Source organism: Pagrus major, chromosome 12 (genome assembly GCF_040436345.1).
Source record: "Pagrus major chromosome 12, Pma_NU_1.0".
Lineage (NCBI taxonomy): Eukaryota > Metazoa > Chordata > Actinopteri > Spariformes > Sparidae > Pagrus > Pagrus major.
This window is the reverse complement of record NC_133226.1, coordinates 21,436,806-21,455,866: the sequence shown is the minus strand read 5'-3', so window position 1 is coordinate 21,455,866 and position 19,061 is coordinate 21,436,806. Positions and strand designations below refer to the sequence as shown.

At 40.3% G+C, this 19,061-nt stretch overlaps 1 protein-coding gene across 4 annotated transcripts; it reads right to left on the bottom strand.

The window, feature by feature from the left end:
- Positions 1 to 206: 206 nt before the first annotated feature.
- hnrpkl (heterogeneous nuclear ribonucleoprotein K, like) lies at positions 207 to 15,988 on the bottom strand. 4 transcript variants are annotated; one of them, XM_073477900.1, is made up of 16 exons: positions 15,900 to 15,988; positions 13,650 to 13,759; positions 12,572 to 12,669; positions 12,414 to 12,470; positions 11,658 to 11,701; positions 9,654 to 9,726; positions 8,755 to 8,868; positions 8,508 to 8,636; positions 8,011 to 8,318; positions 7,751 to 7,804; positions 7,452 to 7,488; positions 5,591 to 5,606; positions 5,248 to 5,280; positions 5,051 to 5,118; positions 4,788 to 4,957; positions 207 to 2,065 (listed from the first exon to the last, which is right to left on the bottom strand). In XM_073477900.1, exons 2-16 carry the CDS (start codon positions 13,708 to 13,710, stop codon positions 2,035 to 2,037), a joined length of 1,293 nt encoding a protein of 430 aa, XP_073334001.1. In that variant the 5' UTR covers positions 13,711 to 13,759; positions 15,900 to 15,988; the 3' UTR covers positions 207 to 2,034. The 4 variants fall into 4 exon arrangements, with proteins under 4 accessions (XP_073334001.1, XP_073334003.1, XP_073334002.1 ...); XM_073477902.1 differs by having other exon boundaries at positions 13,650 to 13,756; positions 15,900 to 15,936; XM_073477901.1 differs by lacking the exon at positions 15,900 to 15,988 and adding an exon at positions 15,560 to 15,763.
- Between the last annotated feature and the right edge of the window lie 3,073 nt (positions 15,989 to 19,061).

Sequence of the window (19,061 nt, the reverse complement as noted above, 5' to 3'; positions counted from 1 at the left end):
GAAACCGTGTGGGCTTTCACTATTACATTATGGGAACTAATTTCCGGTGTTATATAGTAAACCACGGATGCATGTGACAGTTTGAGCAACAGGGCTGACACATCTTCACCTCCGATTACTGTCCAAACACGAGCCAGTTGTTTATGGCTTATCTCTTAATGTGTCTACTTGTGCTGAAAGAAAGAAAGAAAGAAAGAAAGAAAGACTTGTGAACTGTGACACAGAGTTTATTTTACTCAACACCTGCAGGGACTACAGATATCAGACACAAGAGATACAGGTATGAGCAGACAGAAAGAAAAAAAACGCCACTGGTGGACTCCTCACGTCAAACTGCAGCTTTAAAAATGCTTCAAAACTGGCAAAAGAAAATTTAAAAAAGAAAGAAAGGAAGATAGAAAAAAATGATTTATCAGATTAGATATTAAAGGACAAGTTCACCCAAAAAAGAGAATTCAGTCATTATATCTGCTTCCACACCAGAGAAAGAAAAATGGATCAATATCACGTAATCACCTGAAATTGAAAACAAGATTATCTTTTTTTTTACGTTATGACAAGCTATATTTGTTATATCAAGGTATTTTCACTTATATCAAGGTATTTTCACGTGTTTCTTTCCATCACATTATAACAATATAAATATTAGAATATAAATATTACAGTTATAACTACGACTACGGTGTTGATGTGTTCTCCTAAGCAACTGAAGTAGATGGGGACTTGTTTAAAAACGTAAAAAACAAAAACGTAATACAAGTCTGTTGAAGGCTAAAGATCCCAAAATTACTGTTATTTCCAATTTTGCCCGGTGGCCACTTGCAGTATTGCAACAAAAAATTCCCCTGCAGCCTTTAAAACTTTTATTCTCGACCGCCATTATTAAAGAGACGTCTCTAAAACAGTTGATCAGACACTTTGGACGTCAATTATGACCCTATTATACATTTTTGACCCACGGAGGTTTTATATTTGTAAAATTTTACTTGAGCTGAAAAACCATGACATCATCACAATGTGACGTCTAACGGCCGAGCGGGAACGGAGATAATGAATTTCCATTTTTGGGTGAACTTATCCTTTAAGGTTGCTTTACAGTGAGTCCATCATGTTGAGTGGCAGAAAATAAATCAAATAAAGATAGAGAGAGGAAAAAAAAAAAGATTACCAAACTTTTCTTATGGCACCATTTCTTTTCAAGAAAGTACAAAGTATCCTGGGCCAATTTAACCACTCGTGAAATTACTGTTTCTATGTAAATATATACACACAAAACTTTATACAGCTCCTTGTCTTTCAATGAAAAACAAAAAAATCTTAAAATTTTCTTGTTGCTATATCACACTGACACGTTTATCCCAACTTTAAGCAAGAAAAATACACCTATTCAGTTTCTGGCGGAGAGTAAGCTAGCTAGAAGAGAAGATTTATTAGTGGTACAGATGTTCTCATCTAGCTACATCTCTCCACCAGACACAAATTAGCATATTTCCCGAAATGTCAACCAACTCCATTAAAGCCCATCTTACAAAAGCACTTTTTTTGACAGTGGAAAAGGACGCTGGATGTAAAAATTAAGAGTTGTTTTTTTTTTTTAAACTGGTTCTTTAAGAGCATGCATCTTCATTTGAAGAGTGTGCTTAAACATTTGAGGGGACAAAAGGAAAACAAAATTAAAAATCACATAATGCTCCTTACAAAAGATTACATTCTGCATGCTGTACTGAAATGAGGGAGATAAAGGCCGGGGGAGGCTCACAACACCGAAAGTTATCACACAGATGAGTTTACTCCAATGACGGCACAAGAATATCCTGAAAAATAATGAACACCAGCACAGAAACATGTTGTTGACTCCTTGTTTTGCTGTTTGACAGCTTCAGATATCTCCTCAAAATAAACATTTATAGATCGATGGTGTAGTGTGTGATATGAGGGGGAGGGGGCACATCTACCAGAGGAATGTGGGCTCTGAATAGAAGGAGCAAACAGTTTGGCAGCATGGCTTCAATCATCTTCTTCACTTCCTTCTTTCTAGAAGAACCGACCAGAGTACTGCCTCACACTGAAACAAGACAGATAAAAGTAAGTACATTTCATGATAACATGAGGAATATTTATCAGAACAGGACCGTGACATGGGTCACACGCTTTCAATACTAGAGGTAGAGATTTTTCATGTGGAGCTCAACAGTATGTCATAAAAAGTATGCCAAGGTCAAGGCTGAAAATAAATTATGTCTGCAAGAAGCAATTTGACTGCTGGGACCAGCTTAGTCATTTAGTGATGTGTCTGTGAACCGAAAGCTCTTCAAGACGAAATACTGGTGCAAGAAAAAAAGGCTCAACACCCGTATGTTCTGGCATAATGTGCAACATTACCTTTATCTATAGCCCTGAGCCCTGTTTGCACAGCACTAGTATTACCAGGGGACCTCGTGTGATTTAGAAATTGCCACCACACGTTTGTGTTTCATGTGGCGCATTCGCAAAGGACGAGCCAAATCAGTGTTTTACTAGTATCTACTGACATTATCTCCTGGATTTAATGTCAAGGCTCTGTGTAACGTCAACTTTCAGAAGCGAAGCGCCTGTTCTTCAACAGCCACATTATCAATATAGTTGAGAGTGGTGTTTCAATCTTTCTACATGTTTTACAAGTGGCTGTACTTGAATATGACAACCTCATATTGTTAGTGTTCTGTAGAGTAAGTAAGTAAAGTAGATTTTTCAGGTATCTGTGCTTGAGTATTTATTTTTCTGACAACTTTTAACTTTTACTCCCTACATTTTACTACAAATATCTTTACCTTCTACTCTTATCATTTTCGAAACAGGTTAGTTTCTTTAGTTTTAATGCATTTGAGGGGAATTATTAATTATTACTATTTTGCATCATTGCACACCGCCTTCCCAACATCACAAGACAGATTTCAACCCATCAGTGCATATTACGCAAGGCAGATGAAAGATGAAACGATGTAAAAGACGGAACCAGACAGAAACAGACGGAGAGGGGGACTAGAGTGGGGAGAAAAGGCTCGTTAGTGTCTCGTATCTGCAGAGAGCCTGCAGCCCTCTGCCTGGACTTTCTTATCTTATCATTTTTTTTGCTGTGCTAAGAACGCTTCACCAATCTAAAATGTTTAATGAGACTCAATAATTAACTATCTTTCTGGTGCGTTTACGAACAGCTGGGACAAATCCTACTGATTCTAACATCAAGTTTAATAGTCTGAATTATATTAGCTTTGTACAGAAATGGCCGCTAGAAATGTACTTCAGAGGGATACTTTTATACTTAGAGTACATTTCAGAGCAGAACTTTTACTTGCCTACTCTGCTTTTTAAAGTCAAAACAGCCTATTTCTGATGTTTAAGGGAAACACAACCCCAAATCACAGACATGCCGATTAGCATGGATCTATTATCATCACATGACCTCTGTGGAAGTCCCGAAATAATACTAGTCCTGTGGGACAGTACAACAGTTTTTAATACAAGTTCTTTCCCACAGTGTTTTCAGTAAAATATGAGGTTTCAACATGAATTTGATTGCATTTAGGCCTACAACAAATTATTTTCATTATCAATTTATCTGCAAATTAGTTTCTCAAATAATTTTGTCTTTAAAATGTGACACAAAGGGGAACAGTGAAAAAAAGTAGTAAAAGGTGAAAACAGCTAAAGCAACAGATCCTCTCATTAGAGAACCTGAAACCATCAATTATTTTAATTATTTCCTGTGTGTATACATGTTTATACTGTAAATAACTGTATATATGGTCCTTGCACCTTGTAACCTTGTTGTATTTGCTTTAAAAGATCCCCTCAACACGTGTTAAGACATAAAAATCTATAACATGTGATGACCTGGATTAAGCAGGACAAATAAGTATACTTATCACATTAAACTTCTTAAAATGTCACCTGTTACTGCACCCTCATTACAAATTCCAGAATATATTAATTTGTTTTTAATTTCACAAGTTAAAGAGCTGGACACAAGATGTCTCCTGCTTCACTGTAAAGTCCATTCTCAGTGTATGTGGGCTGAAGGCTTCAAGTTTCCACATCACACTTGTGTATGCTGAATATTGGACCCAGATTGGCTTCTAGACAATTTGTTGCTCTTAAAATCCAACTTTCACTGAGCACAGAGAAGATTTACAGCTTCAGAAAATGAAAAGAACACACTTCAGACAGTAGCTTAACGACTGATTTCTTTATCGACGCGTTTGTCCCTCAATTGTGTTTGGGAAAGGCTCCCATTTGCAGTGTAATTGCAGACTCATCAGCGATATTTGGTCGGACCAGCCCCGTTTGGTCACCACATTATTAGCCCAGTCAATCATTTGGGAGAATATTCAGTCGTTAACCTACTCTCTAAAGTGTGTTCTTGCATTTCCTAGAGGCATTTCTCCATCTGAAGTCATACGACATAGATATGCTGGGTTTTATTGTTAGGTTCCTTGTCGACCAAGGAAGTAGTAGTAACAGTAAATGCAGCGCATGTTGTAAAGTGCAATAAAGATAACATAATATGGTCAACAAACATATTATAACGTATTATATGGTTTATGTATTTTATTAATCAGACTGTGAGTGTTTCACCTGCCTGCAAGACAAATTTACATTTACACTTCGTGTAAATTTGAAATTTAAGTTAACCATTTAATGCAGCAAATGAAAAAAAAAAACAGTAGTGAATAAGCACACAGGCCATCAGAGGAGGCCACACTGCTACTGTGAGATGACTTTCTGGGGGCAATCATAGGAGCACATGCCTGTTCTGCAGCAGGTACTGAGCGTTCTGGATCTGGTCCTGTGTTCCTGTGATGGTGATGATGCGGTCCTCAGAGCCCTCTAGTGGTTCATCAATCTTGATGGATGCCCCGGACTCATGGCGGATCTGCTTGATCCTCTGGCCACCCTTACCGATGATGGAGCCAGCCAGCTGCAACACAAGCACACAGGAGTCAAATGTCCTCTCTGTCATTCCTAACTGCAACAGTCATGTTTCTGGAGCGTGAATAGATGTCTTACTCACATCTTTAGGGATGGTGACCTGTGTTGTTATGACTGGGCCTCCAATGTCACTGTATGAGCCTCTCCCACCTAGAGAAGGAGGTGAGAAAGAACATTTAGGGTGAGTTTTGTCTTTAACTAAAGCATGCAACAAGAAGAAACAATCCCTTTAGGTTAGGAAACAAGACACTAGGACAGTAATGATCCGTCTCCACTCACCAGACTGAAAGTGCTCCCAGGAAGAGTTGTTGTCTTTGAAAGGAAACAGGAAAGTGAAAAATGAAAACACACCACAGGGACAGAGACAAGAGATAGTGTGATAGTAAAGAAACAACGCAGCAAAGGCACAAGACTGATATATTTGTTGAAAAGTGCTGAAAATTATGTTTTTGTGTTTACATCAGAAATGTTTATTCATTGATGTGATTCTGAAGGTGTGGGGACATGTTGAAACCTGTAGCCACACTTTTTTAATAGAGTTTAATGTGTCATCAGGCAACCAGACAGGTTTTAAACAGCTGAGCATTACATTAAAAGGAAGGGGGTATTCATCAACACTCACCATATCCGCCTCCACTCTGCATTTCAGGACCGATTGGAGAAAAAAAACAAAAGGATAAACATAAAACTGTTTTACTGACCCAAAAATGACTTTTGTTATCGGAACATTTTAATATTTTCTGCACTATAATAAACCACACACTCTGTATCCATTCTGCATTATATTACAGACAGCCTGGCCAGAACTCAGCAGGATCATTTTTGTATCCAGAACAGTCTGAATTATCTGAGGCACAGATTCAGCAGAGTGCTGGAAGTCTTCCACAAGTCTGTGCTCATTCAACAGCATTAAGCAGTCCCATTTTTCAGCAACATTAATGCTTCAGATATCCCATTCCACTTTATATGAACAATACATGGTCTGACGGACACTGAAACAATCTTAAGTAACGTTGGAATCATCCTCAGATAATGACTGCTTTGTCAATATCAGTCTGGAATCATTAATCTGAACCACCATCTGACCATAGCAATGAAAAATAAGTATCAGTATCTTAAAGCTAACATGTGGACACAACCTCACTCTAACAAGGACACACACCGTCATTGATGCAAAGAACGTGAAAGTGTCAGCATTTATGCTGCGTTGCAGACAAGACAGAACTTGAAGATTCACCACCTCCTACTACAAAAAGTACAATGGAACAGTACTAGAAGTCAAAACGCTTGTAAACTCAGGTCACATCCGTCGATCCTGACTTCGAGAGGGAGCAGCTGTCTGACGTCACAACAATGGCAGCACCCATGAGGAGGGGTTAGGATTATTTGTAGACTACAGTATTTCTATTAGGCTATAAGGATAAAAGGGCCAGTAAAATAAAACATTTAAACATGTCTGGTACCTCGTGCAACAGATTGTTTTATTCCAAGATAAAGCATCAGATGCCATAAAAAAGGAAACATACAATAATTCAAAGGGCAAAGATGAAGGTTAGAAAAGGAAAACATGTCACTGAACTATTTTACATTAAAGTAGACGCAGGTGGCAACTCAGAAGAAACTTAAAACTGAGTCAAAATATCAAAACTTATTTAGTGCTTGACCCTTTTTAAAGAAGAGGGACTGAGGAACAATCTGGGACATTACTTTTTTTTACTCACATTTAGGACATTTAAAAACAAAGTGATAATTTGCCTCGACCCAGTAAAGACATTGACTATACAAAGAGTTAATAGAGCAGCATTAATTAGAGCAAACTCAAACCCAAAATAAATAGAAACATTTCTGTTATTTGAGCTTGTAATCACTTTGCAACCTTTTTCCATTGCCACATACATTACACCAGATGTTGGATGATAAAGCTTTTGGATGAGAACAACATGTTTAACCTTACATCTCAAGAATAACTGACTATTATCTATTGGTATTTAATTGATCATATGTAATGTAACGTAATATTTATTTTTTAATTCTTTCTTCATTAATAGTTGTTATTTTATTATACCTATTATTCAATTATTACTTAATTATAATGTATTATTTGTATAATATTTAACACCATGTATTGTTATTTTTGAATATGATGCTTCACAATAAAAGCATCTGCTTGCAGCTAAGACCTGAAGGGAACCTATTCAGGAGGTGCGTTGGTTTCATCTGCTCGCCTGGTCGATCTCTGGACCACGTACTCAGCTGCTCTGTGGTAACCAAGGAGACAACTGTTGCCAGGCAACAACAGGCCTAGATCAGTGTGCATACACAGTGAAAAAGCAGCACAGTGTCCGTGCCTCTGCTCAGCGCTTGTACTACACTCAGAAAAAGGCATTCCAATCACCTCATCTGAAAAATAATCCACAAACGGCGACTGCACAGTCAGACAGCTACAAACATACAGCAGCACCTTTAAACATGATGGCACTCACCATGCTGTCATAACGATCTCCTCGTCCTCTTCTGTCACTACGGACAAAGAGGTATTCATTAATATAGTTTCTAGTCTAGAAGACACTTAATACTACAGTATGAAGCAGGTCAGCGCTGTGAGATTGGTATTTAAAAAGCTGTGAGTGTGAAAAGACATGCAGACTCAACAGATGACCTGTGACCAGACTCTGAATCAGGGCTGGTGGGTTGACATTCTACCACTGAGCCACTTTCACTGATATCTGTCGCTCTGCTTGTGAGAGAAATTAAAATGCTGACAATCCTATTCCATATTCACCTTGGTCTGTCATCCATGCTGCCATGATAGCTGCCGTGTGAGAACCTGTCTCCCCTGCGAACAATGACGGACGAGGAAAAGTGTGTCAGAAAAATAAAACAGAAATGTCTGACTAAACAACTGGGCATCTATTGGTGTTTTCACACCAGGAGTTTGGTTCATGACCAAGGAAAACATTACAAAAGCAGACTAGAGTTCATTTCAATGAACCAAACAGGTTAGGCGTGAAAACACCCCACAGTAAGCACGCTTCTCCTCACCCTCCTCTTGGTGGCGGTGGTGGGGGAAGAGGCAGATTACGTGCTCGGCTGCCCCCTCTTCCACCTCTGCCTAGTGGTGGTGGGGGACCCCGCCGGGGGCTCATATCGTCGTAGTCCCGTCTGGAAGGAGGCATGGGTCTATTGCCACGAACAGGGGGCATGCGCTCAAAGCCCCCACGCACACGAATGGGGAAGCCACCGATGGGTCGTCTGCCTCTTTCCTCGAATAACATGGTGAAACCGCCGTAGTCGTACGTCTCATCGTAGAAATTAGGGTCATATGGCTGGGCACGACCTTTGATTGGCGCCTGCAAAAGAAACAAAACACTTGAAGCTCTGCTCTGTTTGGAATAGCTGCTAAAATTAGCTGTAAAGGCACACAACTGATAACACTACTGAACATTTAACGATGGTAACTTACACCAAAATTATAATTATGGACTTCAGCCTCCAGTCTCATAACTATTCCTACATCTGCAGATCTCACAAGACCTTACCTCTGACACCAGCTCCAGGATCACTTTTATACATTCAATGACACGTTCTGGCTTTCCTCCCACCAAGACGACTCTGTCAGTGGAGTGTGGACAGCACTCCTGGAACAACTTGATGGTGGTCTGGGTGTTCTAGTGCATGAAAACATTACATTTTTGAACATTTTGAACATGACATCAGCAAACATCATACATGTACTGCATCATTAACATCATGGCGAGGTTCCTGCCAATCTGAACTCTGTCCTACCTCTCTCAGCTCTTTTATCTTGGCACCTTTTACCCCAATGATGCCCCCTGCCAAGCTCTGATGGATCAGCAGGCGAAGCTCACTGTCAAAATCAATCCCACTGTAATGCTGGTACTACAAAAAACACAAAGCCAGATCAGTGATGACAGTAGGGCCTGAAACTCTTCCCATTGTTAATCAACAAAGCCTCTAGATATTCTATGTAGCCATAGTGGAGACAAAATGGCCATCCTACTGTGTGCAAGGAAAATGAAAACATGTTTAGGCTAAAATACATTGCACCATCTATAAATATCATCTAAACAAGAATATTGAGATTCATCAAAACCCATATTTTATTCAGGATTAGCACCACACTTCTGCCTGATACACGCTGCTTGAATCCTTGGTTTTAGAAGATCTGATCAGGAATATCATTTCAGATCTCATTTATTAAGGAAAGACATTTTTTTAAAAGTAGCAACTGACTGACTTAAAATGACACCCAAAAAAACTGTCACTCAAATTGTTGTTTCATCAGGCAATCAAGAAAGTTTCAAATCATTAAAGCGTTTGCCAAGAACAGGAAACAGTTATGGTTTATAGGAATAGTGGTGGAAAAGACTGAGCTCATTAAAGAAACCAAGATTCGACTGAGTAGTTTAAAAATCGCCAAAAAACATCAACTTTTTTTATTTTTTCATATTTTGAATCTTGCATTGTTTACATCCATGTTTAAATGCTAACAGCCTTCTTCTTCACTGCCTTTGTTCGGCACATTGCTACGTCTGTTGACACATTTCTGCCACCAACTGTTAATAAAAGGACAGCACATTATAAAATGCAATGTCATCAATCATTCTGGACTGCCCCCTGTTCATGTACACATTATTAACAAGGTAATTAACATGGTGCCTTACCTCCTCTAGAGTAGGTATGATTTTCAGCAGAATCTCTCCAATCGTGTCGATGCTGGCGTTCACACTCAGGATCCTGTCAGGAACCATTTTGGCCAAAAGCAAGGCGTTACAAGGGGGACAAAAAGTAGAACACAAAGCAAATCCTGACAAAAAAAAACAAAACATGAGAAGCGGTCCAGCAAATAGATACGGACAAACTCACGAAACATTTCAGGCTAAACTAGACAGATTAAGTAACCAGCTGACATGCACTTCTAAGATTTTTCAAAGTAAGAGAAGCCTTGGGAGGATGGGCAACTTCAGAACGGCTCAAAATTAACTTGAGACTGGCCACACAGAGTTGGAGGGGAGAAGGGTGCGAGAGAAAGAGAGAGAGATCTTCTATTACCATCCCACCACCAGCAAGTTGGGGATAAGGAACGTAAAAAACTGAAACAATGGCTTGCCATGACAATTGCGCCACCAGCACACCTTCTCATTGTGACCAGGGGTTGGGGAAGAAGAGGGGAGGGGTGGGGAGGAGAGGGCTTGGGGCTGAAGTGACGAGACGAGGTGGGCAGTAGAAAACAAAGCAGAGGGATTGAGGTGGGGAAGGATATGTGAGTGGCTACCAACTACTGGAGGTGGAGGGTTTGGGGGGCGGGGGGTTAATGAAAGGTTTGGCAGACAGTTGTGATCTGATGTGGCCTGGCAGAAACGTAAAAGAAGAGATGAAGCACATAAAGTAGGCCCGGCTCAGACCTGGTATTAACATCCATCCTGGGTGACCCAATTACAAATGGACAGCTCTCTTATTCTGTCTGGTCGCACCTGCCACTAACATGCGTCTCGAGTGACCACTAGGGTTGACGCAGTGACGAAATGTTCCCACTGACTAATAAGCTCGCGACAACACTGGTAATACCTGGTACACACTTACAATAGAAGACTCACTCACTCACTAACTGTAGAACGCTGTGTTAATGTAGTGCTAATGAAAACTGAACACTTCCTACAGCTGAAGCTTCACATTAAAGCATTTGACTGGTGAAACACAAGTTAACCTGTCTTTTGAATTAGGCCAGTCACTGGAACAGCTGATCGGTTTAAAATATGTCAAGGTGTAGTTTTATACAATCTGAGGGAGTAATGGAATGAGAAGGAGCTGCTAGATGAAGACCTGCAGGCAACACGCTGCACCTCCTCCACCTCCAACTTCTCAGTTCCCTCATTAAGTTATCAGGTTCCTTGTTGCCAAATGTACAAGACGGCGCAAATATTTAAGTTTGTCATAGACGGCTTTTCATAGTTTCTCCTCGCTCAACCAATCGCAAATTTAGAGAATCTGGGGACTTCCATCTCCAAATGTGGTCTGAGTGATCAGATCTCAAATGCGTCTTGGAGGCATTCACTCCTATACCTCCAGCTGTTCACTTGTGATCGGCATACTCAGGACAGATGTTAATACAAGGTCTGAATGGGGCCATAAACAGATGACATTAATGAGTGACAGGGATGGAGCCTCCAGACAAGAACCAGTGCTCGCTCAGAAATCATGGACAGTGATGCTGACAACAGTGGGGGAGGGAGGGTGGAGGAAAGGGGAGGCCGGAGGTAAGGGGGCCAGGTGGGCCACAGAGGACAGAGCGAGAAAAAGATGTCTGCTTTCCACAAGTTTCATGGTAAAACTAAATATCACAGCAAGGGAAAACAACATCCAACAGCTGTGTCGCTAACCATTAAAAATACCAACTACTTGGTAGTGGGCTGTCAGTGATTCTCTGCATGGACAATAAACTTTAATGACAAAAAGTCCAACTCAATGGAGATGCTTCAAATGGACAGAAAAATATAAGGGAACAAAACACGTCTCTTACAAGTGGAGGGGGAGGGGTGTTTGGGGGAAGGGGGGGAGTATTCTGTCATGTATATAAAAATGTTAAAATGAAACAGAAGGCAGGTTATCAAAAGACATGTGTTTCACTGTTCTAATCAGGCAGTGAGGCAATAACTGGTGGGACATACCGCTCTGGGCCACTGCTGTCTGGGACTGATACACTGGCATTGTACTGCATGGGCCGAGGTGGTGGTGGTGGTGGTTGTGGTGGTGGTTGTGGTTGTGGAGGAAGTTGGCATTGGGCAGGGGCATTCAATCACAAGATGTCAAGTTAGGCGCCCGTTTAAGGAGGGGCACGGTTTATGGAAGGGGCCAACCGGGAGTGTCAGGTGGGCGGGCGGGCGGGCGTTCAGGGGCGGGCGAAGGTTGGGCCAACGTCAAGGTGGGCAACGCAGGAGGGGCATGTCGATCCAGTACATGGGCAACGGAGGAAGGTGGCCAAAAATAAAAGCAAAAAAAGTAAAGGAGAAGGGAAGAGGGGGAGAAGGAATACATTTTTAATTGAATACACGCTAAACTTTGACCCAAAAGTGATATGAGAAAAATTGTGGTGAGTGAAGAAGAACAGGAAGTGTGATCTGGACAGAGATAAGTATAAAAAAAACAGTCTTGAGCACTACAGATTAACGTCCCTGGAGAAAAAAAAAAGTTCGACTCAGGCTTTCAGGCACCTGTCGTCACTTCAGGGTCACACATAGCTTCAACACTGAGGGGGAACTGGAATCAGGTTGAAACTGAAGAATGGAAACAAATCCACAAGATCTGACTAAGAGGGCCTTCCTCCACATGAGCCAACTTGGTTTCATCATTATTGACAAGTGATCTTTGACTAACAGTTCTCCTCTGCTGCAGGTAGGTCAGCAGCATTTTATCCGTTTACTCACGTCTGTGCGTAGGGCTTTTATGTTCTTGCCTCCTTTTCCAATAACAGCACCAGCATTCTGTGAAGAAAGAGCAGGTTTTCTTGAGAAATAATTCAGATCTTTGATTAATAGGAAAAAATATCATTAGCATGGCCTAACAGCTAACACCGGGTCTTTACTTTGCTCTGAAGCAGCACACGCAGCTCCACCATCTCGTCTGCGTTGCGAGAACGTTTGAAGGCCTGCTCCTCATCCATGTCCTCTGCTGGGCGTTTACCTGAGAGGGAAGACGATTCAGGTCAAATCCAAGACTTTCGGACCACGTTGTGAGCAAACAGAGTGCAGGATGAGGAGAGGTGGACTGTGTTTACATTATTGATGCTTGGTGCTCAAACTGACGGACATTGTTTACCTGATGAACTTTTAACGTAAAGATGCCGACCATATTATCATCACCCTCTTGGTGATGGTTGTTATACACTTTACCTGTCCATGGTTTTAATGTTGTGGCTGATTGGTGTATATGTTTATGGCCTAAATCACTGCATATATGTTCTATGTAACTATGAGTTACACATTTTTATCATCTTGTTATGCAACCTTGTAATCCAAGTGGACATTTATACCAAGTTTGAAGAAATTCCCTCAAGGCATTCCTGAAATATCACCTTCACAACAATGGGCCCAAGAAAAACCTGAGAACATAATGCCTCTGGCAACAGCTTTTGCTGATGAGGAGACATAAAAACGCCATCTTTGATTCTTCAAATTTTTCCATATTTCAACCGATGATCTCACTTTTCTAAAAATAAAATATTGCTGGATTTGCATAACTCACTCAAGGATTAATTGAAGTGTCAAAAATATAAATACATGGCGAGTGCTAGGTCTACAGTACGTTCCACCCCATGCATGAGTTTCATGCAGCAGCCAACTGTATGCTGGATTATGTCCAGCACCACCATGTACCCTTCCTGGATTAAAACATGGGAAGATCTGCTCAGGGCCCACTGAACAGCAGTATCCTGGACAGGAGAACCCCTCAACCATCTGACATGTCCACATGCTATGAACTGCCAGCCAGAAATGTTCAATTTTTTTCTTTTTTCCTCCCTCGAGTGAACTAATTAGCTGGTATATCTGCACACCGGCTCAGCTCATTTTCTACTTAATGCTTAAGTTAATTCATGCAGTTTACATTAAGGTCATCAATGGTTGCTTTTGCCTTGATCAGAATGAAGATGCGTATGATCTTACCATTCGTGTCAGTGTTGCTGAATGTGCTGTCTTCGTCCTGCTCTTTGATTTTCACCTCCATTGTCTAGCACCTGCACTGGAATGCAAACAGGCTCCTCTCCCTGGATCTGCTAAAAGATTGGGGGCAATAAGACAATCAGCCTGACTACATATAGACATGCAAAGATACCTTTATTCAAATGCTCTTAATTGGGCTGCATCTAACAACTAACGATGATTAGGCAGCAAAATGTAACTTCCTTGAGAGGACGGTTAATTGTTGAGTGTCATCCCCAGGTCGTCAAATACTGGCGCTTGTTTTATCCAAACAACAGTACAAAAACCCAAAGATATTCAGTTTACCATTAGACCTGAACAGATAAATCAGTACCGGCTAGGGCTGGGGATTATTGTTTAACTCTTAGTACTCAATACTTAGTGGTGATGATATCAAATGACAATGATTTGATGATATCAAATGACAAGACATTTGTTGATACTCAATAGTATCGAGGCAATTCCTTTGGTGCCATAGATGTTTAAAATTTCAATACCCAGCCCTAGTATCATCTTATATGTAGTCCAAAAGTCTGATGTGACATTTGTTTTTTAGAGATTACAATGCAGAAATCCAGATGCTTGGAATAATTTATTACTAAATTCTCAGTGAACCTTACGGTTTTGTGCACTGATGTCATTTTAGACAATAATGTTTATTGTTGAACTGTACAATTTCCTGCTTCTGTTATATCTTTGTTAGAGCAGTATAATAACATTTGAAGGATCGATGCCAAAAATGTGTTTTAATCAGCCAACATATATATCGATATCAGATTTTTTTCTCCCCAATACTGATAAAGGCATCAACCCCAAAATTCGAGTATCGGTCAAGCTCTGTTTACCATCACATAAAATGAAAGAAAAGCAGCAAATCCTACAGAGAATGTTTGACAATTTATCCTTTGCAGCAATTAATCGATTATTCAACTAGTTGGAGATTTTTCTTCTTTTGATCAACTACTTTATTCTAATTGTAATAGTTGACAAGTGAGGTTAATGCAGGTGAATCCAATCACTCGTCGACAATTTTTATTACAAAAAGACCAAAACAAATAATCCATGATGTCATTTTATTTTAGACAATGTTTATTGTTCAATCGTAAAATATCTGCCTCCCTGATATATCTTTGTCACAAGTGTTTGAAAATTGAGGGATCGTTTTAAATAATATGTGCTTGTTGGCCGATATATCGATATGGGCATCAACCCTCTGCTCTGTTTACCATCACATAAAATGGGGAAAAGCAGCAAATTCTTAAATAATATGAGAAACAGAGAATGTTTGACAATTTTCTTGGTGAGCGACTGAAAGTATTCAATCGATTATTCAACTAGTTGCAGATTTTTCTTCTTTTGCTCGACTACTTGATTTTTTTTTTAAATTGTAATAGCTGACAAGTCGGGTTAATGCAGGCAAATCCAATCAGATCACTCTTCAAACACATGTGTGCAGCAGCAGCATGAATGATGTCTGTGTGGTTTAGTCAGACTCCAGGATTGAACACCTTGAATAAAGCCACAAGTGTCCTTCGTGTTACTACCCTGCATGAGCTCCGCCACCTACATGCACTGCCCACTGTTGTTGGTGAACACTTGGACTTCTCCAAGCTTGGGGAGATGCTAGTCAACGCCTACATAGTTTAGGAATTAGCCATTTTAACTCACACACAGCTCATGCCCCCTTTGGATGAAAGGCTCTCCAGAAAACACACATATTCATGGATGCAATAAAAAAAAATTAGCCATTTGTAAAAGACAGCTCGTCACGTACTGTAACTTCTGAATCCAAAAGCAGCCCAACTGTACATTAAGGAAACTGCGCAATTCCCCCTCACACATTAAAAAAAAAAAAAGACAACGTGTTTTGTCACCTGATCCGGCTTGCCTCGCGAACAGAAGTTAGCTAGCTTCTGTGGGGGCTAAGTTGACGTGACTCCAGCTAACAGCTCTTGCTAAGCTAGCCAGTTGTGTGTTTTTTTTTTTGTTTTTTTTGTTGTCGAGGCGTGTCCAGCAGCTTTCACTGTACACGTTGCGACTGTACAAAACACTCGCAGCCGAGAGAAATGACACAAGCGCGGCCGGTTCACTGGCGTTAATGTCAGCGGTGAAATGTCGTTATACGTATCGCAGCTAAACGCACGGGTCAAACGAGGCGACGCTGCGTGCCGGGAATAACAACATATCACGGTTAGGGAAAAAAAAAACACAAACCTGCAGCAAAACCACGTTCACTGCGGTCGTCCACGGTTCCCTCGCCCCGAAACGCTCGCACGTTTTCAGCATGGAGAGGAGGACACCACAGCTCGAGCCGTCGACGACGCTCAACCCTTTGGGTTGTTACTTACGCTCGTCGGGTCGGCGCAGGCGGGCGGAGATAAGACACGTTCAATTCAACCGAGAGGAGTGGATGTACCGCCCGGCCGCGCGGGATGGATTTATCAAACGCTCACTGACGTCCGAGGGCGTTTCTATCCCGAGTTCAGGCTCACAGGCTACCTACAGCCCCGCCCCCCTTTTAGGCAGACGCTCCCATAAACAACCACTGTCTGACTCTGAGGAAAAGGGGTTTTTGTGTGCCTGAATTCAGACTGTCAGGTTAGCTGTTAAAATATGTGCAAGGTTTATTTGAATCCCACAGTTCAGGGCTTTATTACTGCACGTTTAACCAGATTTTGAGTATAAAATAAAAAGTGATTAAATTAAAAGGTGCAATATGTAAGGATTTTACTTGGAAAATTACTAAAATTATCATCAGATTGCGAAGAAATAACAGTTTGGAAGTTATGATGTCCATGTATTGTGTTGCATGGATATCCCAGGGGGCCTGTGATATATATACTCCATGAAGGGATGGTCCTGACAGTGTGCTGCTACCCTAAAACCCACATACAGCATCACAGGCCATTCATATGAAAGCTGCTCAGCGGCACGTGAAGCCAGAAAAGCTCGACTTCCAAGCTATAAAGTTACCTGGATTTGGCCATGTTGTGTAGCCTGCTGACTGAGCCGGCTAACTTCTGGTTTAGTGCCTGCCTAACTTGAATAGAGTAGAATTATTTAATCTTGCGACTCTTCTAGACTTTCCAAACGTTATTGGAACGAATGGCTCAAATTATAATAATTTCAGGGGGGTTGCGACTATTAAAAAAAATGCATCCACTGTTTTACAGTCGCTTCGTTCTCACAATGTAGGCTTATGAGATAAAGTCTATTTGGGCACCAGTTCATCACGTGACGTTGTAATTACACAGTGTAGTCACTGCCAAAGTTGTCAGATTTGTCAAATACTCCTCATTAATGCAAAGTGATGACTTATTATAATTTCTTACCAAACAAACATGCACTTCAATAAAAGTAAGTCTTTAATCCTCCAGGTCAAGACAACCTTCTTATCAGTAACTAAACATGAAACTCTGGATGATAAAAGCCTTTTAACAGTTATGTGTGAACTTGAAGCTCCAGAACAGCAATAATGAACAACTAGCAAATGACTTGAATATCCTTAATCCTGATCCCCAACACACCTGTTTTACCACCAGGTCTATTTCATCATCATGATATTCACGTCAGACATTGATGAAGGCAAGTTCAACCATGATTTGTCTAATTGGATAAAAAAAATATTGATTTCCCAAACAAACATAACTGATGAATCCTATATGACGGTCTTAGATAAGTAAAATTAGTTGTATCAGATAACTCAGATCACTTAGATAAGACGTGTTCACAGTGTTGGTAATCCTCAGACTGAGAGACTGAGAGTGGATAGTACAGGATGTAGATCAGTGGGCTGAGTCACGGCTGCTTCACTGCATGCAAGGTTCAAGACAAGTCTGCCACCAGCTGGTTCAGGAGGAGGTAGGAGCGGAGATGGAGGGAGTTGCAGAGTTGGATGATGCAGAAGTGGCACCAAACTAAATGTACAAGAGGAGGAGGATCTCTTGGTCTGACATCCTCCACAGCTGATCTGTGTCTAGTCCAGTGCAGGGATCATGAAGGTCTCAAGCAACAAAACATTTAAGAAAAGCTAAACTATAAAATCTGATTTGTGGTGATCTTTCATGTAATTTCGTCATATTGCAAGGATAAAGCACATTTTGAGGAGCTTTGGTTTGGATAACCTAAAGTTGACCGCACCATAAAAACACACAAAAATATGTGTGTATAGCCCGAATAAACACAAACACATTAAAATGAAAAGGACACAAGTTCAGACGTATTAATCTCACATCTCCGCCTCACCGCCCACTTATTGCAAAATCAGGATTCTGAATTATGTCCACACTTGATCCACTTTAACACCCCCCCTTTCTTCTCGTAGTGTTGTCATGCTCCTTCAGATATAGGCAAGGATCTATTGCAAAATAAAGAGCTCTCTTCCCTCTCCTATACTCTGAGGTTACCATGGAGACAGATATAATTCAGTTCTTGATGTTTCTCATAAAAAATAAGCCTGCGTACATATTTTCATCTGCAACCATAGCGACACTTGACATTGTCAGCGCTATTTGTAAAAAGCAAGTCACCATAGAGACACTAACCATCCTAGCAGTGTCATAGATCATGTGTCCTGGCTGAGTATGCCTCCTCATTATGAGTGAAATTTAGGAATAAACAGGATTTATTTAATCATTTGTTACCACCTTGATGTTTAGCACTGCACAGTAACACTCAAAAGACTGAAAAATAAAGGGATTTATTCATAATCATAACATTTTTTTTAATGTAAAGTGAAACTTTTATTCTGCCCCTTCTAAAAGCTCTATATATTTTTTAAAATTGTCTATATAAAATGTTATCAATTAAATTATTAAGGGTAAAGGTAAGCTGCAATATATGTTTGAATTATTGATGTATTATTCATATTTATATTGGTGAGTGGAGGCCAACATCAGAGCAATAATTGCAGGTTATTTTCAGGCATGTTACCACCGAGATGTTTAGCACTGCACGGTAACTCTCAAGATACTTATTTGTCTATGTACAAACGTTATCAATAATACTGTTAAAATGGTAAGTTGCAATTAGTGTATAAATTATTAATGTTTAAATTATTGATGTAGCCTATTATTCCTTTATAAACTGTGTATTGGTGAGTAGGCACCAACGTCAGAGCAAAATACTTGCAAGCATGTTACCACCCTGAGGTTTAGCGCTGCTCGGTAACTCTCAAAAGACAGAATAAAAGATTTATATGGCATTTAATTTGCTCAGTTTGGAGCATTATTTCGGCACCTTTCTAAAAGCTATACGGATGAATTATTTTTTAAATTATTAGCCTACATAAAACATGTTATCAATAGTTGAAATTAATGTCTAAATTATTGATGTAGCCTGTAATTCATATACAGTATATGCTGTGTAATGGTGAGT